This window comes from Physeter macrocephalus, chromosome 14 (genome assembly GCF_002837175.3).
Source record: "Physeter macrocephalus isolate SW-GA chromosome 14, ASM283717v5, whole genome shotgun sequence".
In the NCBI taxonomy this organism is placed as follows: Eukaryota; Metazoa; Chordata; class Mammalia; order Artiodactyla; family Physeteridae; genus Physeter; species Physeter macrocephalus.
Window position 1 is genome coordinate 81952776 of NC_041227.1, and position 23846 is coordinate 81976621.

The 23846-nt window shown below is 64.5% G+C and overlaps 1 protein-coding gene across 1 annotated transcript in view; it reads left to right on the forward strand.

Annotated features, from left to right (window-relative positions):
* The window catches only part of MYO15A (myosin XVA), a 46877-nt gene that overhangs the window by 15625 nt on the left and 7406 nt on the right, over nucleotides 1–23846 (forward strand). Inside the window, exons 10-52 of the mRNA XM_028498071.2 lie at nucleotides 1242–1247; nucleotides 1372–1475; nucleotides 1552–1615; nucleotides 2499–2612; nucleotides 3144–3305; nucleotides 4137–4250; nucleotides 4839–4897; nucleotides 4981–5104; nucleotides 6026–6121; nucleotides 6477–6608; nucleotides 7114–7239; nucleotides 7911–7988; nucleotides 8467–8615; nucleotides 8733–8778; nucleotides 8914–9038; nucleotides 9867–9984; nucleotides 10307–10482; nucleotides 10989–11073; nucleotides 11690–11743; nucleotides 11842–11923; nucleotides 12000–12130; nucleotides 12575–12670; nucleotides 13095–13330; nucleotides 14622–14803; nucleotides 15035–15107; nucleotides 15256–15444; nucleotides 15671–15831; nucleotides 15940–16034; nucleotides 16505–16625; nucleotides 16823–16890; nucleotides 16963–17040; nucleotides 17198–17378; nucleotides 17472–17604; nucleotides 17988–18093; nucleotides 18232–18304; nucleotides 19352–19473; nucleotides 19632–19691; nucleotides 20112–20187; nucleotides 21348–21463; nucleotides 21552–21670; nucleotides 22757–22898; nucleotides 23338–23449; nucleotides 23550–23624. Of these exons, the coding sequence (XP_028353872.2) occupies nucleotides 1242–1247; nucleotides 1372–1475; nucleotides 1552–1615; nucleotides 2499–2612; nucleotides 3144–3305; nucleotides 4137–4250; nucleotides 4839–4897; nucleotides 4981–5104; nucleotides 6026–6121; nucleotides 6477–6608; nucleotides 7114–7239; nucleotides 7911–7988; nucleotides 8467–8615; nucleotides 8733–8778; nucleotides 8914–9038; nucleotides 9867–9984; nucleotides 10307–10482; nucleotides 10989–11073; nucleotides 11690–11743; nucleotides 11842–11923; nucleotides 12000–12130; nucleotides 12575–12670; nucleotides 13095–13330; nucleotides 14622–14803; nucleotides 15035–15107; nucleotides 15256–15444; nucleotides 15671–15831; nucleotides 15940–16034; nucleotides 16505–16625; nucleotides 16823–16890; nucleotides 16963–17040; nucleotides 17198–17378; nucleotides 17472–17604; nucleotides 17988–18093; nucleotides 18232–18304; nucleotides 19352–19473; nucleotides 19632–19691; nucleotides 20112–20187; nucleotides 21348–21463; nucleotides 21552–21670; nucleotides 22757–22898; nucleotides 23338–23449; nucleotides 23550–23624 (4759 nt within the window). The remainder of the gene's footprint in view (nucleotides 1–1241; nucleotides 1248–1371; nucleotides 1476–1551; nucleotides 1616–2498; nucleotides 2613–3143; nucleotides 3306–4136; nucleotides 4251–4838; nucleotides 4898–4980; nucleotides 5105–6025; nucleotides 6122–6476; nucleotides 6609–7113; nucleotides 7240–7910; nucleotides 7989–8466; nucleotides 8616–8732; nucleotides 8779–8913; nucleotides 9039–9866; nucleotides 9985–10306; nucleotides 10483–10988; nucleotides 11074–11689; nucleotides 11744–11841; nucleotides 11924–11999; nucleotides 12131–12574; nucleotides 12671–13094; nucleotides 13331–14621; nucleotides 14804–15034; nucleotides 15108–15255; nucleotides 15445–15670; nucleotides 15832–15939; nucleotides 16035–16504; nucleotides 16626–16822; nucleotides 16891–16962; nucleotides 17041–17197; nucleotides 17379–17471; nucleotides 17605–17987; nucleotides 18094–18231; nucleotides 18305–19351; nucleotides 19474–19631; nucleotides 19692–20111; nucleotides 20188–21347; nucleotides 21464–21551; nucleotides 21671–22756; nucleotides 22899–23337; nucleotides 23450–23549; nucleotides 23625–23846) is intronic.

Genomic DNA, 23846 nt, shown 5'->3' on the forward strand with positions numbered 1-23846 from the left:
AGCGGCTGGGCCCGTGAGCCATGGCCGCTGAGCCTGCGCGTCCGGAGCCTGTGCTCCGCAACGGGAGAGGCCGCAGCGATGAGAGGCCCACGTACCGCAAAAAAACAAAAAAAAAAACAAAAAAAAAAGTTTATCTTGAGGAAATGACACAGCCAGAGAAAGCACTGCCTACATCGCCGAGCACGGGCTGTGGTGCGTTGCGCCCTTGCTCTTTCCGACCCTGGAGTCCCGGGCACGCTGCCTCACCTCTCCCAGCCTCAGTTTCCTGATCTGGAAGCCAGGGCGATACTAGCACCTACCTCGTAGGGTTGTTAACAACGCTGTAACTGGGGCAAAAGGTCTGGCATGCAGTAGGTGCTTAAGAAGCGGGTGCTGTGATTAGCTACAACAGCCTAGCGGCTCTGCTCTCGTAAAAAGCTATCCCCCGTTTCATCCGTTTAGCAGATTTTTTTTTTTGGTATGTTTTGGCCGCATAGTGCGGCCCGTGGGGGTCTTAGTTCCCCAACCGGGGATGCAACCGGCACCCCGTGCAGTGGAAGCGCGGAGCCCTAACCACCGGCCCACCAAGGAGGTCCCCCCGCAGCAGGTGTTTGTCGAGAGCCTGCTACTGCCAGGCCCTGTGTGGGTGCTGAACCCTAGGCGTGTGCACAGAGTCCTGCCTGTGGGGCCGATGCTCTAGCGGGAGACGTGGACGTACGAAGGGCTGAGGGCTGCGGGGGGGGCAGAGCGCCAGTGCCCAGAGGCTGGCGCGGGCCCAGTCGGGACTGCAGTGCCGGGCGGGGGGGAGGGGACAGGAGATGGGGCTGGGCCGTGCAGGGCCTGGAGCCCGAGGGGTGGGAGCCGGGGGGTGGGGGCGGGGCGGGACCTCCCGAGGGTAGCGGAGGACCCCTGGAGGGAGCAAGGCGGGGCAGGTAGGAGGCCTTTCCAGGAGACTGGGTGGTTCACGGCCGGCAGTGGCTGGGGAGGGGGGTAAGAACACCCCCAGAGCCCTTTGGCAGGAAGGCCCAGCAGACCCCCCACCTCGGGCCACGCCACGGTCCCCGAGCCCAGACACCTGGGGCTCCGAGGCTCCGGGGTTTGCTCTCAGCTGGCGGCTCTCCTGCCTGCCGAGGGCCGGGAGGGCTCGGCCACTCCCTCCGCGGTGGGAGGCCCCCCGGCGTCCTGGGGGGAGCCGGTTGGTCCCGCGGGTGACCCGCTTCTGTTCTTGTCCTGCCCTCCTCCTCTGCTGGCGGCTCCCGAAGATAAAGGTATTGGGGGTGCGTGTGCGCACGCTTGTGCGGTGCGGGGCAGGTGGCGTGGGGTGGGCGGTGGGGGACCTGGGGAGGCCCCCGCGGGCTCCCCGCAATGCCCGAGTCTTCCTCTGTCGCCCAGATCCTGGAGGCCACACCCCTCCTGGAGTCCTTCGGTAACGCCAAAACTGTCAGGAATGACAACTCCAGCCGCTTTGGGAAGTTTGTGGAGATCTTTCTGGAAGGGTGAGTGGGCCGCGGTGGAGACCCCGGGGCCTTGTGTGCACGGTGCCCGGCGTAGCTGACTGTGCTCCCTCCCCAGGGGCGTGATTTCTGGTGCCATAACCTCGCAGTACCTGCTGGAGAAATCCAGGATCGTGTTTCAGGTGTGTCAGGATGGGGTCGGGTGTGGGGCGTGCAGACCCTCTGAGCCTGGCACCTGGCTGAGCTGATGAACGACGCTCGGGCTGTGTGTGTGTGTGTGTGCGTGTGTGCGTGTGTGCGTGCGTGCCTGCGTGCCTGCGCGCGGGCTTGTGGCCGCGTCTCCTCCCCTCCCCCGCGCCCCGTCCTTGTCCCTGAGGCACACTGGCCCCATCCTGCTGCCACCAGGCCTTCGCGGCGCCTGTTCCTTTTACCCGGAGCACCCTTCCCCCAGACAGCTGCATGGCCGAACCCCTCCCCTCCTCCAAGTCTTCGCTGAAGGCCACGCCCCAGGGAAGCGGCCGGGGAAGAAATGCAGCCCTCCCCGCCCCCCACCACTGCCCACCCCCTTGGCTGCGTTGTTTCTCTGCAGAGCGCTTCTCTCACCCACCGTGCTCTGCTGAGGGTCTGTCTCCCTGGCCAGCAGGTGGGCTCCCACGAGGCCAGGGGCTTCTGTCTGCCTTGTTCCCCTTTGTGTCCCAAGGGCCTGGCTCGAGGCCTGGCCACAGTCTGCGCCCACCACCCTGGCTGGCCCTGCGAGTACACGTCTGGTTCGTGGACACGCGTGTGCAGAGGACTGTGTAGCTGATACACATGCGAAAAGGGCCACGTTTCTCTCATTTCTCCAAGCAGAGTTAAATCCCGCCCAGAGCCGCTCCCCACCACCACACCAGGGTACCCCCGACCCCCTGCCAGTGCCAGGCTGGGGCTCACTCGCCACAGGGGCACCGGTCTCACCTGAGGCCCGTGTGTGTACTCGTATCTGTGGGCATAGCTGGGCCTGTACGTGTGTCCGGGGTCACCTCGGTCGGCGGCTCCCCTCCCTGCAGCCTCCAACCCACTCCACAGGCCAAAAATGAGAGGAACTACCACATCTTCTACGAGCTGCTGGCTGGGCTGCCCGCCCAGCTCCGGCAGGCCTTCAGCCTGCAGGAGGCCGAGACCTACTACTACCTGAACCAGGTGAGAGCCAGCAGGCGTCTGAGGGCCCTGGGCCTGGTCCCCTCCCCCCATCAGTCCGCGTGGGCCGAGAGAGCCAAGTCGTGGCGTCCTGATAGCCAGCGAAGGCGATGGAGGTCTGGGAGGGTGAGTTTGGACTTGCGATGTCTCATCGTGGCAAGGGGGACAGGTGTCTTTGGGGTCCAAAGCCAGGGTAGGGGAGGCCGACCTGATTCTTTGTTTTTCTGGAGCCTAGACTAGAACTAAGCGGCCTGGAGCAACTACACTTCCTTCCAGAGCCTCGCTTTCGTCGTCTGTAAAATGGGGACAGCACAGTCCCGCTCGGCAGGGGGGGTGTGAGGATTAGAAGAAGGAAACGTACACGAAGCCCTCAGCACAGGGCCTGGCGTGCGGTGCCCGCGCGGAGCCTCCGGCCCTCGGGAGTGGATGGAGAACGGGGAGCTCCGGCCACGCTGTAGGCCGGGTCAGAGCAGGGACCTTGAGGGCTCCTGGCCCCCACCCAGGGTCCCCGACCCCTGCCCTGCCCTCGCCCAGGGTGGGAACTGTGAAATCTCAGGGAAGAGCGACGCAGACGACTTCCGCCGGCTGCTGGCCGCCATGGAGGTGCTGGGCTTCAGCGCCGAGGACCAGGACGGCATCTTCCGCGTCCTGGCCTCCATCCTGCACCTGGGCAACGTCTACTTCGAGAAGTATGAGGTGAGGGGACACCACGGCCGCACGGCCCGCTCCCTCGGGACGTGGGCGACTTCTGGAGGCTGAAGAACCGGCTGAAATACCGCCGGCTCACAGCCAGAAGCACAGATCATTTGGTCTTTTTCCCCCGCTTTGGGGTTGTTCATCTTTTTCTAATTGACGCGTGAGAGCTCTTTATACACGTTAAGGGAATCGGCCCTTTGTCTCTAGGGTGAGCTGCAAATGTATTTTCTGGCTTATCGTTTATATTTTGATCGTTTACAGGTCTTTTGCTGTTTCGGGTTGTGGTGGGGTTTTTTTGCTATGCAGATTTAAAAAATTATTTTCAGGTATTTCATTTACCCAGTCTTATGCAAATTTTAGACTTTTTATCGTCTTAGAGATCTATCTCTCTAAAATCATGAAAGCTTATGCCTATAATCGTTTGAAGATCTTTTATGGTTTCTGTGATTATTTTTTTACCATTTAAATCTCTGGTTCGTCAGGAGTTTATTCTAGTAAGGTACAGGGTAGGGATCTTGTCTTTTTGTTTAGGTAGTGACTCGGTCTCCCAACTTGAGAAATACGTATTTATCCCGTACTGAGAGTTCCCGCGTACGTTTGTGTCTGACTCCTGACTTTTTTATCGTGCTTCGTTGACCTGTTTACGAGCTATGTGTCTGTTCCCACAGTGGTTTAATTATTCTAACTTTATGTTTTACCATCTTCAGGGATCCCTGTACTCCTTTTCTGTTTTAGAATTTTCCTGGCTGTTCTCGCTTGTTTGTGTTTTTTATAGGAGCTCGTGTAAAAAGCTTATTTAGCTCAAAATGCACTCCTGTGGGTGTTTTGCAGACGGACGCACAGGAGGTTGCCTCGGTGGTGAGCGCCCGGGAGATCCAGGCCGTGGCCGAGCTGCTGCAGGTCTCCCCCGAGGGCCTGCAGAAGGCCATCACCTTCAAAGTGACCGTGAGTCCCTGGGCGCGGGGTATGCTCTCGAAGCCTCCTGCCAGCCCTGGACGGAGCCGCTCTGTGCCCCGTCCTGGGTGGGCCCCCTGCCCCTCTCCCCCACCTCCCCAGCCTGTCCATCTTCTGGGTCTGGCCCAGAGGTGGGTAACCTCAGACCCCAAAGGCATTTGGCACCAGTCTCCAGGCCTTTGCATAGGTTGTTCCCTCTGCCTGGAATGCTGTTCCCTTTTTCACACCTGCTGATCCTCAAGCCCCAGCACAGGTACCCTCTGCTCCAGGGAGCCGTCCCTGACCCCTGGCTGGGCCAGTATCTCCCACACCCCTGCCCTCCCCCATCCCCAGGCTGATGTCACCGTTGTGTCTGCTTCTGCCTCTGTCTCCCCCTCAGACTGGCAGCCCTCATCCCACCAGCAGGCCAGGCAGAAGGGGGGACGAGGGTGTCTGTCCTGCCCCTGGCTGACTTCGTGCCTGAGTCAAGTCACACCATCTCCCCGGCTCCCCTCCCCACGCCCCCCACCTCCAGTCCTCTGGGGGCTTTCCGGAGGTGGTGGCCAACCCGCTGTCACTCAGGGGCTGCATCCCCCGCAGGAGACAATGCGAGAGAAGATCTTCACCCCCCTGACCGTGGAGAGCGCCGTGGATGCCAGGTGAGGCCACACCTCCTGCCTGAGCCCCAGGTCCCCCGCCCCCTCACCGTGCCTGCCCCCCCCAAACACCATCTCTGCTCCAGGGATGCCATCGCCAAGGTCCTGTACGCGCTGCTGTTTGGCTGGCTCATCGCCCGGGTCAACGCGCTGGTGTCCCCGCAGCAGGACGCGCTGTCCGTCGCCATCCTGGATATCTATGGCTTCGAGGTGGGGCCCCGGGGGCGCTCTCGCACCCTCGTCTGTTCGGGGGCCCCCCCCCGTGATTATCTCCCTCCGCTCGCCCACAAGCACCCCCGGGGCCTCCGGGCGCCAGGCCCTGTGGGCAACACCAGGGACCCCAGAAAGAACCAGACCTGGGCCCTGCCCTAGGGGCGCTTCTCGGAGGGACCGGGTGGGATGAGGATGGACGCTGACAAACACGTGTGGTCAGAGCTGTAACCGAGGCAGCCTGGCGCTGGCGGAGCCTAGAGCAGAACCCTCGCCGGGCAGGCATCAGGCCGGGTTTCCTGGAGGGGGAGGAGACGTCCTGAGCCAATTCCTTAAAAACCAGTCAAGGCATTTGAGGGGGAGGGAACAGCCTGTGCGGAGGCTCAGAGGTGTGGGCCGTGGTGTCTGGGGAGGCGGAAGTCATCTGGGAGGTTAGGGTGGGGGACGTGGAGAGAGACGGGCAAAATCAGAATAACAGAAGCGGCAGCTGAGGCTCCCGCGGCACCTGTTGCGTGCCAGCTGATGTTCTAAGCACTTTGCCTATTAGCTCACTCAGTCCTCACAACCAGCCTGGGAGGTGGGCACTGTCCTTATCCCCATTTTACAGGTGGGGAAACTCAGGCATGGGGGGCTTAGGAGGTGGCAGAGCCAGGATTGGGACGTAGGCAGGAGGTTCCAGAGCCTGGGGCTTCAGCCACTGTACGTGCCACCTAGCACGGGACTGTCGGGTTCTCACCTGCGCACGGTCGGAGCCACCGAGGGTTCTGGGCAGGGGGTCTGTGGGCGGGGCTCCAGTTTGCTGCAAGTGCGGCCGCGGAAGGCGGGGATGAGTCTGCACGGGGCAGTGGGCAGGCCCTGGGCGGGACGGACGGGCTGCTGGCCACGGAGGGGCTGGGCCCAGCCTCACCACGCGCCCGGCAGGACCTGAGTTTCAACAGCTTCGAGCAGCTGTGCATCAACTATGCAAACGAGAGCCTCCAGTACCTCTTCAACAAGATTGTCTTCCAGGAGGAGCAGGTGAGAGCCCTCCGTCAGCTCTCTGTCCCGTCCCCACTGGGCCTCCTTGGAGGCAGGTGGGTTGTGCTGGGAGCCAGTACACGCGAAAGCCGGTGTTACGGAGGGGCAGGTGCGGGGGTGCTGAGCGTAGAGAAGAGCCCCTTGGGGGGTCCTCCTCACCCTTGGCAGGGCTGTTCCAGGCCGGGGGAGGGGCAGGGCCCAGAGGAGGCGGTTCGTGTTGCCCTGCTGGGGAGTGAGCTCCCCGGGCTGGGAGGCGTGCACGCAGAGTGCCCTGGCCAGGCCCCCGGATGGCGTCCGCCTGGGGGATGGGCTGGGAGGGACCCAGGGCTAGGAGGTAGAGGCCCGCCGCCTGCAGGAGGAGTACATCCGCGAGCAGCTCGACTGGCGGGAGATCGCCTTCGCCGACAATCAGCCCTGCATTAACCTCATCTCGCTGAAGCCCTACGGCATCCTGCGCATCCTCGACGACCAGTGCTGCTTCCCCCAGGTGAGCCGCGGCGCTGTGGGAGCCTGCTCAGGACGCTGGACGTCTCTGAGCCTCAGGTCCTGCATTCCTCTCTGATCTGGACTGGGGTCGGGAGCTCAGGACACCCAACCTGCCGTTCAAGCCTGGGGCGACTGAGGCTGGATGGGGGCTCGGGACGAGGGGCTGCACCAGCCTGGGAAGTCATAGAAGGCTTCCTGGAGGAGGTGACCTTGTGCTTGGGCCTCAAATTCTGATTGAAAAACACTAGGGTGGGATGGGTGTTCTGGGCAGTGGGACTAGGGCGTGCAGAGACAGCTGAGCTGGATTGGGGGGCAGCTGGGAGCACACCCGTCTTCAGGGTCCGCTTAGGCCGCCCCAGCCCGAGCAGTGGGCAGCCAGGGGAAGCGGGGACTTGTTCCTCCTCCCTGGTGCTCGCTGGGGACCAGTCAGGGCTGGAGAATTTGCCACTAGGCGAGGAATGGGATGCCGGGCCCCTGTCCGCCCGCTGACCACCGCCTACCCCCAGGCCACAGACCACACGTTTCTGCAGAAGTGCCATTACCACCACGGCGCCAACCCGCTCTACTCCAAACCCAAGATGCCACTGCCCGAGTTCACCATCAAGCACTACGCAGGCAAAGTCACCTACCAGGTGAGACCCAGAACCATGGCCTCCAGTGCCCTTCCCCGCCGCTGGAGACACTGGCACCCGTTCCAGTTTTGGCCCTGCTGATCCTCAGCTGTGTGACCTTGGCCAAGTCACTTTACCTCTCTGAGCCTCAGTTTCCTTATCTGGAAAGCGGGGATAATAATAGTGCCCGTCTCACGGGGTGAGTGAGAGAAGTCCAGGGCCAGGGCGGGTGTGATGAGGAGGAGCCCCCATCAGCGGTCACTGTCACCACTGTCATCTCGGCTCATTCCTGCCCTGGAGATGTCTCAGGCCAGGATTTTTAGCCTCTGTCCCCACTGGGCCTCGTTTTCCTCATCCGTAGAAGGGGCACAGGACAGTGTCCTCACTGAGGATGGGGCCAAGATGTGGACTGGTCACGTGAAGCTGTGGCTACTGCCCCTGCCCTGGGAGTGGAGAGGCTAGTGGGGCAGGAGGGCAGGGGACCAGAGCAGGGGGAGGGGCCCGTCCCTCCTAGGATAGACAGGGAGGCCGAGGCCTGGAGGGGCAGGGCCAGGGTCACGCGGGGCTGTGAGCCCCTGACCCACTGTTAGGAGGAGGGAGGAGGAGGGGAGCAGGCAGGCTGACGCACCCCGGGGCTGCGTGGGGTGGGGGTGGGGTCCAGCCCGAGCTGCCCCGCCCCTCCCCCTTTCCAGGTACACAAGTTCCTGGACAAGAACCATGACCAGGTGCGCCAGGATGTGCTGGACCTGTTTGTGCGGAGCCGGACACGGGTGAGCGAGCCTCGCCTCGCCACCCCAGCCTCCCGCAGCCTGAGCACCCAGCCCACCGTTAGGCCCCTCTCCCAGCCCGGCAGGTGGGGTGGTACCCCACCCCGTACCTCCCTGAGCGGTTCTTCCATCGCCACACCTTCTCGGCCTCCACTTCTCCCTCTGTCGAATGGGCGCCGTCCCCCTGAGGACGTTGCCGGAGCTCACGGCCAGCTCTGTACCAGGCCACCTCGGGGCCAGGCACGGAGTCAGTGCCTGTGTGTTCCCCAGCCACGGGAGGGTCACTTGAGAGGTGTGCCGGCTGGGAGGGCGCGGCCTCGCAGAGAGGACCGGGGTCCAGCGGGTCACTTTTCTGATCCCTCTGGTCCAGAGACTGACGCCGTTTGTCCTTTCCCTGTCTCTGTCTCTCCTCGTCTCTGCCTCTGGGTCCCTCCCCGTCCCTGTCTGCCGTCTCCCGCGCCTTGACTGCTGACTGGCCCAGGTGGTGGCGCACCTCTTCTCCAGCCATGCCCTGCAGACTGCCCCTCAGCGCCTGGGCAAGAGCAGCTCCGTCACCCGGCTCTGCAAGGCGCACACGGCGGCCGCGAAGTTCCAGCAGTCGCTCCTGGATCTGGTGGAAAAGATGGAGAGGTGGGCGTGGCAGGGGCGCGGACAGCCAGCCTCACCTCTGACCCGCCCTGTGACCCTCAGGGGTAAGCACCCTGCTCCTCTGGGGCCTCACAGTACCCTCCTCCCGCCCCTGCCCAGGTGCAACCCCTTGTTCGTCAGGTGCCTGAAGCCCAACCACAAGAAGGTATGTGACGGCTGAGGTCCCTGGGGGAGCCAAGTCCTCTCCCCATGCTGTGTGACCTTGGGTGAGTGGCTTTGCCTCTCTGGCCCTCCATCTGTTGGGCCAATGGGCAGGCTCCCTATCTGAGCCTTCCCCCAGGAGCCAGGCCTCTTTGAGCCAGATGTGGTGATGGCCCAGTTACGCTATTCGGGGATGCTGGAGACTGTGCGGATCCGCAAGGAGGGCTTTCCGGTGCGGCTGCCCTTCCAGGTGTTCATCGACAGGTACCTCGGCCAGGGTGGTTCTGAGCTCCAGAGACCCCTTCCCAGCCTACCGTGGCCCTAGGAATACGCGACCCAGGATGAATAGGGCTTGCCATGCACGGTTGCTCAGGTTGTGCAGTACACAAGACCAGCACGTGCTAGCTGTTATATGGAAGATATGTTTATCGTCTTGCAATTTTTCATAGTTTTATTACGTGTGTGTTGATTCCAAAGAGTAGTAATTTTAATAGTTATTTTGACAAGTTTCCAGCAGATGGCGCTAAATCACCTTGTTCTACTGAAACAATTTATTCCAGTTTTCGGGTTGCTAAGTATTTGTTTTGTTTTTTTAATTTTCAAAATTTTTGAGCTTATTTTTAGGGCCTCTTATATTTCATTTTATTTATCTATTTCCTTATTTATTTATTCTTGACCGTGTTGGGTCTTCATTGCTGCACGCGGGCTTTCTCCAGTTACGGCGAGCGGGGCTGCTCTTCGCTGCAGGGCACGGACTTCTCATTGTGTCGCGGAGCGCGGGCTCTAGGCGCGCGGGCTTCAGTAGTTGTGGCGCACGGGCTTAGCTGCTCCGCGGCGTGTGGGATCTTCCCGGACCAGGGCTCGAACCCATATCCCCTGTGTTGGCGAGTGGATTCTTAACCACTGCGCCACCAGGGAAGCCCTCAGCAGAGTCTTGAGGACAGAGAGGCTTTTTCTGGTTAGAAGACTCCGTGGGTAGAGGCGTTGCTGGAACTCGGGCTTCCGGGAGGCGGGGGTTGGGGATGGTGACCCCAAGGTCTAGCAGGTGACCGGGTGGGCCCCACAGACCCACGCTGGGTTTGGGCCCTGCAGGTACCGCTGTCTAGTGGCCCTCCAGCACAACCTGCCAGCCACTGGGGACACGTGCGTGTCCACGCTGAGCCGCCTGTGCACGGTCACGCCCAACATGTACCGCGTCGGCGTCAGCAAGGTGAGTCTCGCCGCCACTCAGCCCCTGGGTGCCCCACGGCGGGAGCCTGTGGGCTCAGAAGCACTGAGGCTGCAGGCTGCTGTCCCAGAGGCCATCCAGTCAAGCTGGCAAATGGATGCTGATCCTACCTCCGGACTTTGCCTGGCTGTTCCCACCGCCTGATTCACCGTCCCGCCTTCCCCCGCCTCTCCAGACCCAGCGCATCCTCCACCCTACTCCAGGGCTGCCTTGTCTGTCTGTCTCCGTGGCCCTCTGGAGAGGGAGGGGCCTCCAGGCAGCCACCTGGCCTTCCCCTGCCTCAGTCCTTGCCTCCTGCCCTCAGCTGTTCCTGAAGGAGCATCTGCACCAGCTGCTGGAAGGCATGCGGGAGCACGTCCTGAACATGGCAGCCCTCACGCTGCAGCGCTGCCTCCGCGGCTTCTTCGTTCAGCGGCGTTTCCGCTCCCTGCGCCGCAAGATCATCTTGCTGCAGAGCCGGGCCCGTGGCTACCTGGCCAGGTGTGGCCCAGAGAGGGCAGGACTCCCTGGAGTCCGACGGCTGGGCTCTGGGAAGGCCGAGCCTGAACTTGGGTAGTGAGTTCCCTGTTCCTGGAGGCATGCAAGCGGAGAGTAGGGCCTCTGCAGGAAGGGTGATCAGACTCTGTGTCTCTGCTTTTGGATGTCCTTCCCTCCCACCCCCTGGTCCTTGTGGCCAGTGGGTGGGAATCCCTCCAGCCAAGAGGGCCCCCCCCCCACGGCATGTCCCATACCGTGGGGCTACAACCTGATCGGAGGTACATCGTCCAGACGGTTTAATCCAGGTCCTGCCACTCAGGTTGTCGTGTGACCTTGGCCGGGTCACTGCCCCTCTCCGAGATCGTTTCGCTTTGTGCAGAGGGCCCCGGAGTGAAGTGTGGGCACTGATACCCAAGCAAGGCGGGTGTGGGCGTCTCTGCCCCTTGGTCACTCATGACCCCTGCCCCGAAACCCCCCTACCCAGACCCTCCTTTCCTCCCCACCCCCAGGCAGCGGTATCAGCAGATGAGGAGGCGTCTGGTGAAGTTCCGGGCCCTGGTGCACACGTGCACAAGCCACCAGCGTCACCTCAAGGTGCTGCAGGGCTGCCCCTCGCCCTCCTCCCAGGAGCCGGGCCTGCCCCGTCGGGCCCCGGGGGGGACAGCAGCAACGGGGAGGAAGCACTTGGCCCCCAGGCGGAGACTGTTGGCCGGGGCGGGCTTGGGTTCGAATCCCCGCTGGGCCCTCTGTAGCCGCGATCTCCCCACCCACCCCTTGGGGTGTGCAGGGAGTTGCAGGAGAGGCTGCATGGGAAGGGTGTGGCTGGTGCGGGGCTCACAGCAGCGGCCCCAGCACCCGGGCGCGATTAGAAGTTGGCGACCTGAACAGCACCGGCTCTGGTGTTGCTCTTGCCTTCGTGCCGGTCTCGGCTTATTGTTGTACAACCCGCCGCCAGACAGACAGACATAACCCCAAAGCCCCGAGGAGCTGCGCCTTTACTGGAGGTTCTGTGGGCGCCGGGGAGGGGCCCCGTCACACGTCTCTCCGCTACTTCCCAGAAATCCGGTGCCTCTCTGCTTCCCCGAAGCGTCACTGTGCGCCTTCTGCCTGTGCCCCCCTCGCTGTCTTTCCCCACACACCCCCTTCACCCCCTTTCTCTGGCCGCGCCCCTGCCCGCCGCTGCCCGCCCTGACCATCTGCTCTCCTGCAGCCGAGGGCGGAGTGGAGGCTCTGGGCGGCGGAGGCGCGGCTACGGGGGCAGGAGGTGGGTTCGGGGGTCCGGGTGGCCGCAGGGGACAGGAAGGGAGGCCGGCAGGTGGGGGAGCGGCAGGCCTGTTTCCTCACCCCGTGCCCTCCCCCCAGGAGCTGAGCAAGCGGCAGGTGGTGGCTGTGGGGCACCTGGAGGTCCCGGTGGAGCTGGCTGGGCTCTTGCGAGCAGTGGCGGGTACGTCAGCGCCAGGCGGCGTGGTGGGAGCGGGTGCACGAGGGGACCAGGCCCCCACGGCCTCCTCTGTCCACAGGCCTCAGGACGGGCCAGGTGCCCCGGGTGGCCCCCGTGCGGACTCCCCGGCTTCAGGCTGAGCCCCGGGTCACGCTGCCCCTGGATATCAACAACTACCCCATGGCCAAGTTTGTCCGGTGCCACTTCAAGGTAAGGGCTGGCAGAGGCCCAGTTAGAACCGGCACTGTCCTCAGCCTGGGGCTGGCTCCTGGCCACGCCCTGTGGGATCAGGTATGAGCCTTTCAGTTGCTGGGTCTGGGTCGTGAGGAGTCCGGGGTCTCCAGGGGGCCTGGATAGCAGCGGAGGGCCCTCGGGGGCTCGGGAAGTGGCTGTGTGGAAACATTTCAGAAATCTAACGAGCGGTGGACCCACAGCACGTCACCCCCGCTCCTCATTTCCTGCCCTCCGAGGGGGCCTCCCGGGGACTCTGTCACCGGTACGCTGGTGTGTGGCCCTCTGCAAGCCGGTTACCCGTCTGCACACGGGGGACCAGTGTTTCCCAGGCTGGTGTGCGCCGACCTGGCCCAGAGCAGTGGATCCAGACGCGTCCGTCTGTCCCAGCTCTGTGGACACGTGCCTGCCCTGTGCCCCCAGGAACCTGCCTTCGGGATGCTGACAGCGCCCCTGAGGACGCCCCTCACACGGCTGCCGGCGGAGTATCATGCAGAGGCCGTGGGTATCTTCAAGCTGGTACGGGTCTGCCTAGGCCACCTCCGAATTCATAGCCCCTGCCCCCGAGGCCAGACGGCGAGGTCCCTCGCCCTGCCCTCCTGGCCCCTCTGCTAGCCCAAGCCACGAGCCTGGGAGGGATGTGGTCGGATATGCATGTTAGAAGGTACCTTCTGGGGCGTGGATGGTGCAGGAGGTGAGGGGCCTCCTGGAGGCCGGGGGCGTGGGGAGGGGCTGGGGCTATAGAAGGTTCGTGAGCAGGAGAACCTTGATTTTTCCCAAAGGCTTGGTCACCCGGCCCAGAGTGTGGCCGTTACCCTGTAACATGGGGGACTTCCACATGGGCAGGGGGACATGGGAAGGACACGAGAGGGATGTGGGGTGGGGGTGGGGACCTGGCGGGAACAGCCCCCCGAGAGGCCCAGCAGAGTCTGTTTGTGGCCAGATCCTGCGTTTCATGGGCGACCCCCAGCTGCACGGAGCCCGGGACCACGTCTTCGGGAACTACATCGTGCAGAAAGGGCTGGCGGTGCCCGAGCTGCGGGATGAGATCCTGGCGCAGCTGGCCAACCAGGTGTGGCGCAACCCCAGTGCCCACAACGCCGAGCGGGGCTGGCTCCTGCTGGCCGCCTGCCTCAGCGGCTTCGCGCCTTCCCCGCGCCTCGACAAGTACCTGCTCAAGTGAGTGCAGCTGGGGGGCCCGGGGCGGACGCCGGGTCAGGCTGGGCCAGGAGGGAGGCTCGGACTTAGAAGCTCAGGCCTGGGGGCTGGCCCGGGGCTTCACTGCGGAGGGCAGGAGCCGGGTGAGGCGGGATACAGGGCTTCTGGGTGCGGGGAATTTGGAAGAGAGGCGCTGACCTCTCACATCGTGGGGGGCGGGGTGTAGCGGTATGGTTAGGAGTGTAGACTCCGATAGTCTGTGTTCACATCCCAGCTCAGCCGCGTATGACCTGTGTGACCTCGGGCAAGTTACTTAATCTCTCTGAGCCTGTTTCCTCTCCTATAAAACGGGGCTGATGAGAGTAGCTACGTAGTAGGCTGTGTGAGGATTATTAAACGTGCAAACGCGGGGGAAGTGCTTAGAACAGAGACGGGCTCACGGTAAGTGCTGTGTGCCTGTAGCCGTTGTCAGCATCCTGGTCTTGATAAGATGATGGTGATGCTGGGTGATAAGAATGATTTGCAAGGGAAAGAGCTCAAGCAGGCCCTGGGCACGCATCCTGGTTCTGACACTTACTTGCCGTGTGACCGGGGCCAAGTCACCGCCCGTCTCGTCTCTGAGCCTCTTTCCTTACCTGGAAATTAGGGATGGTGACAGGACCCACCTCACAGGGTAGCTGTGAGCTACGGAGCGTGCAGAGCTCCCCGGAGCCGCGTGCAGTAGCCGGCCCTGGGAATCTGTGCCGGGGGCAGGGCCACGACCTGCCTGCTGGGCTTCCCGTGGGCACGGCTCTAGCTTCCCCCTGGTAGCCGCTGTCTGCCTGCTCCTCTGGTGCTCCTGGCCAGGCTGCCAGCAGTGGGGAGGGGGCGGGGAGCCCCGCACGAGGAGTGCCCGCCACTGACCGGGATCAGGCTGGTTGGTCCTGGGTCAGGTTGAACCCTCGCGGGCGTCTCTGTGAACCTGGAAGCAGGCTCAGAGAGGGCCGATGACCACCGGGGTGACCTGGGGAGGGAACGGAGGGAGTCCCCAGAGGCCAGGTCTTTGCCCACACCCCCTGCAGACCCTACCCTGGCAGTGACGTTTTGCTCCAACAAGCTTAGGCGGGCCAACCCGGAACCTCTTTGGCCGTCCTTGGACCTCTGGCCTGGACGTTCCCGCTTAGCCCGGGAACTCCGGGCTGCCCGAGATCATCTGTAGACCACTCGCAGAGCTCTGGGCCGACCTGGGCCCTCTGGCTGGCCTCGGGGTCTTCCCCCACTCCCGGCTAGCCGCAGGTCCCTCCTCATCCTCCCGCCAGCTTCTACCCATCAGGTTTGTGTCTGATTACGGGCGGAATGGCTTCCAGGCTGTGTGTCAACATCGCCTCATGCAGGCCATGGGCCAGGCCCAACAGCAGGGCTCTGGCGCTGCCCGCACCTTCCCGCTGACCCAGCTCGAGTGGACGGCAACCCAGGAGAAGGCCAGAATGGCGCTGGACGTGGGCTGCTTCAACGGTGAGCTGCCCCCTCCCCGCACCCCGCCCTGGGAGACGCTGGGGAGGGGCCTGCGGGATGTAGCCCTGGAGAGAGGTCAGTGTGTGGAGGCACACGGGGGCTGGGCCTGGAAGCGGGAAGGGGAGCCGGGGCCGTGAGATGCAAGTTCAGGGTCCAGGACGAGAGCCGGGGGGGGCGGCAGGACTGGCCCGCAGGCGCTCCGGGCTGAGCCCTGCACGTGCTGCCGCCCAGGTGACCAGTTCTCCTGCCCGGTGCACTCCTGGAGTACGGGCGAAGAGGTGGCCGGAGACGTTCTGAGGCACAGGTGGGCTCCTGGAGTGCCCCACCCAGGCCCCCAGCCCCGGAGGGTCCACTCCGGCTACGAGTGGTGTCTGGCTCCCATCCCAGGGCCTCCCCCGGTGGTACCTCTCGGCTCTGTCCCTTACTCCCATCCCTTCGCGTGCTGTCTCCAGGGGGCTGGCCGACGGCTGGCGGGGCTGGACGGTGGCTATGAAGAAGGGGGTCCAATGGACAGAGCTGGCCGGCCACGACTACGTGCTGGACCTGGTGTCGGACCTCGAGCTACTCAGGGAGTTCCCGCGACGGAAAGCCTACTTCATCGTGGGTGCAGAGGGGCCCACGGCTGGCAGGGGAGGTCCCAGGTAGAGATGGCCTCTCCTAGCACAAGGCTCCCCCTCCCGGATGCTGGCTGTGGGGGCTGCGTTCTGAACTTGAGCTTCGAGGTCCTCACGGAGGTGGGGCTCGCCAAAGGGCCCTGCCTTTAAAGGGAGAGAGCCAGCCAGTTCCGGGGCACGGGAGAGAACGGGGGTTCTGGGAGGGCTCTGGGTCTCTGGGGGGTGAGCTGCTCTGTGTTCTGCGTCCCCACAGGGTGTTCGGAAACAGCTGGGACTCGGACGAGGACACGCCCGCTAGGCCCCGGCCCCCGGGGCACGTGCCCGTCGTGGCCGACTCCGACGGGCACTGCAGCCACGATGAGGACGGTACCAACGGGGAGACTGAGGCCCGGAGAGGGACAGCGACCCGCCAAGGTCCGCCAGCAGCGGCCGCTGTCTCTGGTGGGGAGGGAGCCTGGGAGCCAGGAGTGGCGATCAGCGGGAGAAGAGAACTTGACTTCTGCGCCCCCACAGCCCCGCCAGACCCGGACAGCCTCGGGGAGCCTGCCGTGCCCCACAGAGGACTGGACTGCTACCTGGATAGCCTCTTCGACCCCGTGCTGTCCTACGGGGACGCGGTAGGGACGCAGCAGGGCGTCTGCAGACCACAGCGCGGCGTGTGCACACGGGAGCCTCCCACAGCCGGGGCCGTGGGGTGGCGTGTCCCCTCGGGATCTCTGCTGGGCGTCGGGCAAAGGATGAGGGGTCCTCACAGCTGGGGGTCCAGGACACACTGGGAGCCGGCCCCCGGGCACCCTTGCTCACTCTGGGAACTCCCAGGAGCCCCTCCAAGGCATAACGTGAAGCCCTGAGCAGGGCACAGCCCCTTTGAGCCTCAGTTTGCTCCCCTGTGAAAGGGGTGGGTGGGGGCTCGCGAGGTTGCCGGAGGCCTGACCGGGTTGCCTTGTGGGCAGAGGCCGGGCACACAGCAGATGCGGGTGGGAGGCCCCCGGGACGCAGGCGGTGGCGGTGTCAGGTGCCTGTTGCCTTGGAACCTGGGGAGTACGGCACTGGGGCAGTCACTTGAGCCACCTGCCCCCGCTCCCAGGACCTGGAGAAGCCAACAGCCATTGCCTACCGCATGAAAGGGGGAGGCCAGCCTGGTGGAGATGGCAGTAGCGACAGCAAAGGCAGCCCCCGGAGACCTCCAGAGCCAAAGCCAAAGCTAAGTCAGTGCCTGCCCCCGGTCGGTTCCAGGGTCGCGCAGGGTGGAGCCCCTCGGTTCTCAGGGCTGCTTTGGCCCTGGAACAGAGGCGGCCTCGGCCGCGGGGGGAGGTTGAGCCGGCGGAGGAGGGGCAGGCATGGCAGGGAATCCCCCCCATCTCCCGAGCCTCTGGATCCACGTCCCCTGACGCGGCCCCCCCAGTTCCAGGCCTGGACGCCTCCACGCTGGCCCTGCAGCAAGCCTTCATCCACAAGCAGGCTGTGCTGCTGGTAAGTGCCGGGGTTGGGGGCTGCGGGGGGCGGAGCCTGGGCCTGCCCGCTCACCACCGCTACCCTCCCCAGGCCCGGGAGATGACCCTGCAGGCCATGGCGCTCCAGCAGCAGCCCCTGAGTCCCAGCCCAAGGCCGTCGCCCCCAGAGGTGAGCCTGGCTCCCCAGGTGAGTGCTGCGGTGCCCTGGGGCATCGCTGCGCCTCTCTGAGCCAGGAGCCCCCTCAACCCCTCTTGGGCAGACGTGGGGTCCCTGAGAGCAGACTGATGTGTCCCGGGAAGTCCACCCCACACCCTGCTCTCCACAGAAACCCCTAGCGCCAGAGGCCCGGCCGAAGTTCGTAGGCACTGGACTCCCGGCCAAGCCCGTGCTCTTGCGCTCCGCTCCAAAGCCTGTGGCTCCCGCTCCTCTGGTCAAGGCCCCGAGGCCCCCCACCAAGCCCGTGGCTGCCCCCATTCTAGCTCAGGGCCGGGCGCCTCCAGAATCCAGTGAGTGTCCTCTCCCGGCCGGGGGGGGCCTCCCACTTCCCAGGGCGGGGCTGGGAGGGCAGTCTCACCTGTGCCCCCATGCCCCTGCCGCAGCTTCGCCCGGCCTAGAGCTGGTCCGGTCCTCGACCCTCAACTCGGAGCACTTCCCGCAGCCCACGCAGCAGATCAAGGACATCGTCAGGCAGCACCAGCAGCCGCCCCGGGGAGGCCGGCCCGAGGCCTTCAGGTCAGCCTGGCCTCCCCAGCCCTCCGGCCGTCCAGACGGCGGCCTCCCCACGGGCCTGCGCGGCCGCCACCCACGTGCCCGTCTGCTGGGTTCGCAGCGCCCCCCCGCCTAGCAACTTTTAGGGAGTGAGTCTGTTCACACAGGTGGTCCAGGTGAGCCACCCAGGCAGAGGGAGGCCAGGACCGCTCTCCAGGGCGTGCTGTGTGACCTCACACCCGTCTCTGGTCCTCTCTGGGTGACCGCTCTCCAGGGCGTGCTGTGTGACCCCCACCCGTCTCTGGTCCTTTCTGGGTTCTCCTTTATAGTGATGGGGGTGGAGGAAAAAGTTCCCTATTGTGGGATTATGTGGCTGGGAAGAGGAGACTCAGTGTCCCACCCACCAGGAAGGACGGCGGGAGGGTGTTCGTGAAGCGGCCGGACCCCCACGAGGAGGCCCTGCTGATCCTGAGGGGGCAGATGAGCCATGCAGCGGCAGCACCTGGCACCCAGGTGAGGGGCGGGGCCTGGCTGGGCCCAGGTGGGACGCAGGACAAACTGGGGCCTCTGGGGGAGCCTCAGAAACCAGCTGCCCCTATAAGCCGTGGCCTTGCTGCTCCCCCCTGAGCGCTGTCTTTGGGGCAGGGACAGGTCCCCAGAGAGGCCGTAGCCCTGGTGAAGCCAGTGACCAGCACACCCGGGCCATCCGTGGGGCCCACTCCAGGTGAGGGCCAGGAGGGAGGGAGGGAGGGAGGGGCCCGAGGGCAGGTGTCCAAGCGTGAACACAGGTGAGACTTGGTCTGCGTAACGATGGCATGCGTGTCCGCGTCCCTGGGCCCGTGTGGACCTACAGTGAGGACGTTTGTGTAATTGCATCAGCCCTTAACACTGATTTCAGGCCAGGCCCACTCTGACTTCACTGAATCCTCACTAAGGCCCTTCAACACAGTACCAGTTGTGCCTCTGGATGTTACAGGGGAGGAGACAGGCACAGAGAGGTTAAGTGACTTGCCCAAGATCACACAGCTCAAAAGTGTCAGATCAGGGATAGAAACCCAGGCCTCCTGGCATCACAGCTGGAGCCCTGACCTCTGCATCCCCTGCCTCACGGCAGCCACAGCCATCTTAACAGAGATCAGTCGGTTCACGTCACGCCCTGCCAACAACGCTCCCGTGGCTCCTGGGATAAACTCCAGACCCCTCACTGTGGCCCACGTGACGCAGCACGACCTGCCCACCTTCCCAGTCGCATCTCCTCCCGTCCCCCCCTCAGACACCCTGTTCCTCACTGTTTCTGGCACACACCGAGCCCACTCCTGCCTCAGGGCCTTTGTCCCTGCTGTCCCCTCTGCCTAGAATGCTCTTCCCGGAAGATCTTTGCATGCCCGGCACCTCCTCATCATTCAGGTCTCAAGTGTCACCTCCTCAGAGAGGTCTGCCCGACTGCCCAGACCGAACGCCCCTCACAGACCAGTCCCCCAGAGTTTCCTAAGTCGCCGGTTTTATTCCCACCCCCGCTCCCGGCGCTGAGAGCTCTGTCCTTTCTGAACTGTCTGTTCCGCCCACACCTGCCGGGGCCTGGCCTCCGGGCAGCAGCCTGTCTGTCCTGCGCCCGGGCACCCGGCCCCTGGCTGGGCCTGCGGGCGCCGGGTCTCCGTGTGCGGGGAGGAGGGCTGGGCTGTGTGAGTGTGCACGTGTGCCCGCGTGATCGGGCGTGTCTACGCCACGGGCCGGGAGGCCTCTCTGCCCCAGCCCGCTCCCGCCCCTGCAGCGCTGTCCTCGCGGTCCCTGGAGCCGGCCGAGGACCCCGTGCAGACGCGGCTGCACCGCCTCCTCAGCTCCGACTTCTACGGCTACCAGAACGCCCCCTGGCAGATCCTCCTGCGCAAAGAGGTGCGGGAGCCCGCTGGGGCTGGGCGGGGGCAGAGGGGCCCGAGGGGGGCGGGAGGCCGGGTCAGGGTCAGGGTCAGAGCGCGGCCGGTGCAGAGCGAGCGGGGCTGCAGCGGGGGAGGGGCCTCCAGAAGGTCCTCTCGGAAACCCCGCCCCCACAGGTGTTCTACCCCAAGGACAGCTACAGCCACCCTGTGCAGCTGGACCTGCTGTTCCGCCAGGTGAGGGCCTCTCCTCCCTAAATGCCTCGTGTACTCGGCAGGGCAGGGGGGCGCGTAGCCTAGCCTGCGGATCCTCCTCCCTGGCTTCGGGGTCCTCGACCACAGCGAGGAGGGGAGGCTGTTCTGCCGAGTCCCCCACTGTAGACGGGGTCGAAGAGCCCACGGTCCCACCTAAGCAGACTCACGGCTGGTCTGAGCTACACGCGGCCTGGGGTCCAACCCGAGCCCCACCGTACAGATTAGGGAACTGGGGCTCGGGGAGGGTGGAGGCGAGGAGAAGGGAGTGGGATCTGACTTACACAGATGGCCCCGCTGTTGCGTGAAGGCACCCGGCCACTTTCCCAGTCGTCCTGAAGCAGTCCGGCCTGGGCCCCCGGCTGAGGGAGTCCCACGGGCCGCCGCCTCACACTCCCCCCACAGATCCTGCACGACACGCTCTCCGAGGCCTGCCTGCGCATCTCTGCGGAGGAGAGGCTCCAGATGAAAGCCCTGTTTGGTACCGTGGTGGGCCGGGCGGGGGAAGGATGTCGATGGGGCGATAGCTAGACCCCCCCCCCGGCCGAGGACCCCGTGCAGACGCGGCTGCACCGCCTCCTCAGCTCCGACTTCTACGGCTACCAGAACGCCCCCTGGCAGATCCTCCTGCGCAAAGAGGTGCGGGAGCCCGCTGGGGCTGGGCGGGGGCAGAGGGGCCCGAGGGGGGCGGGAGGCCGGGTCAGGGTCAGGGTCAGAGCGCAGCCGGTGCAGAGCGAGCGGGGCTGCAGCGGGGGAGGGGCCTCCAGAAGGTCCTCTCGGAAACCCCGCCCCCACAGGTGTTCTACCCCAAGGACAGCTACAGCCACCCTGTGCAGCTGGACCTGCTGTTCCGCCAGGTGAGGGCCTCTCCTCCCTAAATGCCTCGTGTACTCGGCAGGGCAGGGGGGCGCGTAGCCTAGCCTGCGGATCCTCCTCCCTGGCTTCGGGGTCCTCGACCACAGCGAGGAGGGGAGGCTGTTCTGCCGAGTCCCCCACTGTAGACGGGGTCGAAGAGCCCACGGTCCCACCTAAGCAGACTCACGGCTGGTCTGAGCTACACGCGGCCTGGGGTCCAACCCGAGCCCCACCGTACAGATTAGGGAACTGGGGCTCGGGGAGGGTGGAGGCGAGGAGAAGGGAGTGGGATCTGACTTACACAGATGGCCCCGCTGTTGCGTGAAGGCACCCCTGCCACGTTCCCAGTCGTCCTGAAGCAGTCCGGCCTGGGCCCCCGGCTGGGGGAGTCCCACGGGCCGCCGCCTCACACTCCCCCCACAGATCCTGCACGACACGCTCTCCGAGGCCTGCCTGCGCATCTCTGCGGAGGAGAGGCTCCAGATGAAAGCCCTGTTTGGTACCGTGGTGGGCCGGGCGGGGGAAGGATGTCGATGGGGCGATAGCTAGACCCCCCCCCCGCCCCGCCAGCCCTCCCTGCTCTGCTCCCGGCCCCTCCCACGGCCCGGCCGCAGGTCTGGGTTGGGCTCCGCCTGACCGGCTGTGGCCTCGGCCGTCCCTGTCTCTCTGTGGAACTCAGTTTCCCAGTGTGGACGCTGGGAACACAGCAGGCTGACAGCTCCTTGCTGAGGCTCCGCCTCCCCCCATGCCACGTGGGTCAGTCCCGACCCGACCTGTGTCCCTTAGCCCAGAACCAGCTGGACACACAAAGGCCCTTGGTGACGGAGAGTGTGAAGCGGGCCGTGGTCGGCATTGCACGTGACAGCTGGGCGGTCTATTTCTCCCGCCTCTTCCCTGCCACGGTGCGAGCCCCCTGCCTGCCCCCTGCCCGCCCAGGGGCTCCAGGGATGAGGCCGGAAGAGCCTCACGTGCCACCTGTCCCCACCCCAGGGCAGCGTGGGCACCGGCGTGCAGATCCTAGCCGTGTCCCACACGGGCATCAAACTCCTGCGCGTAGTCAAGGGCAGCCACGAGGCCGGCGGGCAGCTTCGGGTCCTGCGCACATACAGGTGACCGGCAGGCGGGCGGGAATGGGGCTGGCCGGGCTCTGGACGTGCGCCGGCACCAGCGCCTCCTCCCCGGCCTGCTTCACAGCCGTTGACTGAGTACGGCTGGCCCTCCGTATCCGCAGGCTCCACATCCACAGGTTCAACCAACCACGGATGGAAAATATTCAGAAAAAAAATTTCAGAAAGTTCCAAAAAAGCAAAGCTTGAATTTGCCACTCACCAGCAACTATTCACATAACGTCTACGTGGCCCTTATGACTGTCTACACGGCACTTACATTGAATTAGGTGTTAGGAGTAATCTGAAAAGAAAAAACAGAAAGTAACCTGGAGGTGGTTTCAAGTCTACGGGGTGTGCATTGGTTATATGCAAATATCAGACCATTTTGTAGGAGGGACTTGAGCATCCGTGGATTTTGGTGCCCTCGAAGGGCCTTGGAACCAGTCCCCCTCGGATACCGAGGGGCGACTGTACCTACGACACGCACGGCTCTGTGCCAAAGCCCTTCATTCAGGGGAGCAGGCTCATAGAGAAGTGTTGCTTGTCTCGGGTCCCACAGCCAAGAAGTGGGGAGCTGGGAGCCCCTACCCCATCCCCATCTCCGGCCACGCCGCAGCCTGGCCCTCACAGAGCTCGCCGTGCAGCGGGGGCGACCGTGTGAACAGCCACATGCAGACGCAGCTCCCAAGGGAAAGGGTGCTTCAGCGTGAGACCTTCCTGAGTCCTCGGACTCCTCCGTCCTAGCAGCCCCCTTGTCCTTTATACCAGAGCCCGGCGGGGAGCGCCTCCCTCACCGGTTAGGTGCAGGCTCCTTGCTTCAGGAGATGGAGAGTTTGCTCAAGCAGCGCAAGAGATAGATTTGGGTGGGCAAAATCTGGGAGGTTGGATCAAGAGGCAAAAAAATAAATAAAAGGCACAAACATGGGGAGGGCTGGAAGGTTGTGGGTTCACAGGGTGTGGGCGACACGATAGAACTGCGGACAGGGGTGGGGGGAGGCCGGCAGGGGCAGAAAGAGCAGGACGGTGGGCGGAGGGCATCCCTCTAGCTGCGGGGTCCTGCCCTCATGCCACCTTCCCCTCCTCCAGCTTTGCAGATATCCTGTTCGTGACCATCCCCTCCCAGAACATGCTGGAGTTCAACTTGGCCAGCGAGAAGGTCATCCTCTTCTCAGCTCGAGCTCACCAGGTCAAGACCCTGGTGGACAACTTCCTCCTGGAGCTGAAGAAGGTCAGGGCCCTCCTACAGGTGCCCCCGGCAGGGCTGGGGGCCCAGAGCGGGGCTCGTGCCTGGGAAGCATGGATGTGTGTGTGCGTCTGCGTGGGCTGTGCCTTCCGGCCGGGACGCCCGTTCCCCTCTGCCCGCTCCCTCGGAGTCCTTTACTAACGCCCCTGGGCTCCACGGCAGCCGCCTTGCTCGCCCTCCTGCAAGGACTGCGTTGCTCGCCGCTGCGTGCTGCAGTGGGAGCGTCCGCCCCCACGCTCCCTGCAGACCAGGCAGCCCCCAGGCCCGGCAGCTGGCCTCGGTGGGGAGGCTTCGGGAGGAGTGGAGGGGGTGAGGCCTGGCCCAGCGCTCTTGACGTCCGGTGTGAGGGGCAGGGGAGTGGCCCCTGGCCTCCGGGAGGAGGGGGATGGGACTGCAGCCCTCACCCCGCCCCTGGCTGACCCAGGACTCGGACTACGTGGTCGCTGTGAGGAACTTCCTGCCTGAGGACCCAGCGCTGCTGGCCTTCCACAAGGGCGACATCATCCACCTGCAGCCCCTGGAGCCACCTCGAATGGGTCAGCGCCACGGGGAGGGGTGGGCACGGTGGGGGAGGCGGGGGGGGGGGTGCCTCCCGGGGTGCCTCCCAGCGGGTGCTGACGTAGGTCCGGCCCTCAGGCTACAGTGCTGGCTGTGTGGTCGGCAAGAAGGTCGTGTACCTGGAGGAGCTGCGGCACCGAGGTCCTGACTTCGGTAGGTACCCCAGGACCCCCGTTCAGCTGCCAAAACGGCCAGACCTAGAAACCCCAAACAGAGCGGATGCACGATGGGGTTCTGGGGTCCCAAAGGGTCTGGCCTGGCTGCAGCTCCTAAGGCGGCCGTGCAGCCCAGCCCTCTGCCCGCGTATCTGGCTGAAGGGTCTCCGTGGACATTAGCGTTCCCGTGTGTGTGGCCCAGGGGTCCACGAGCGCTGCA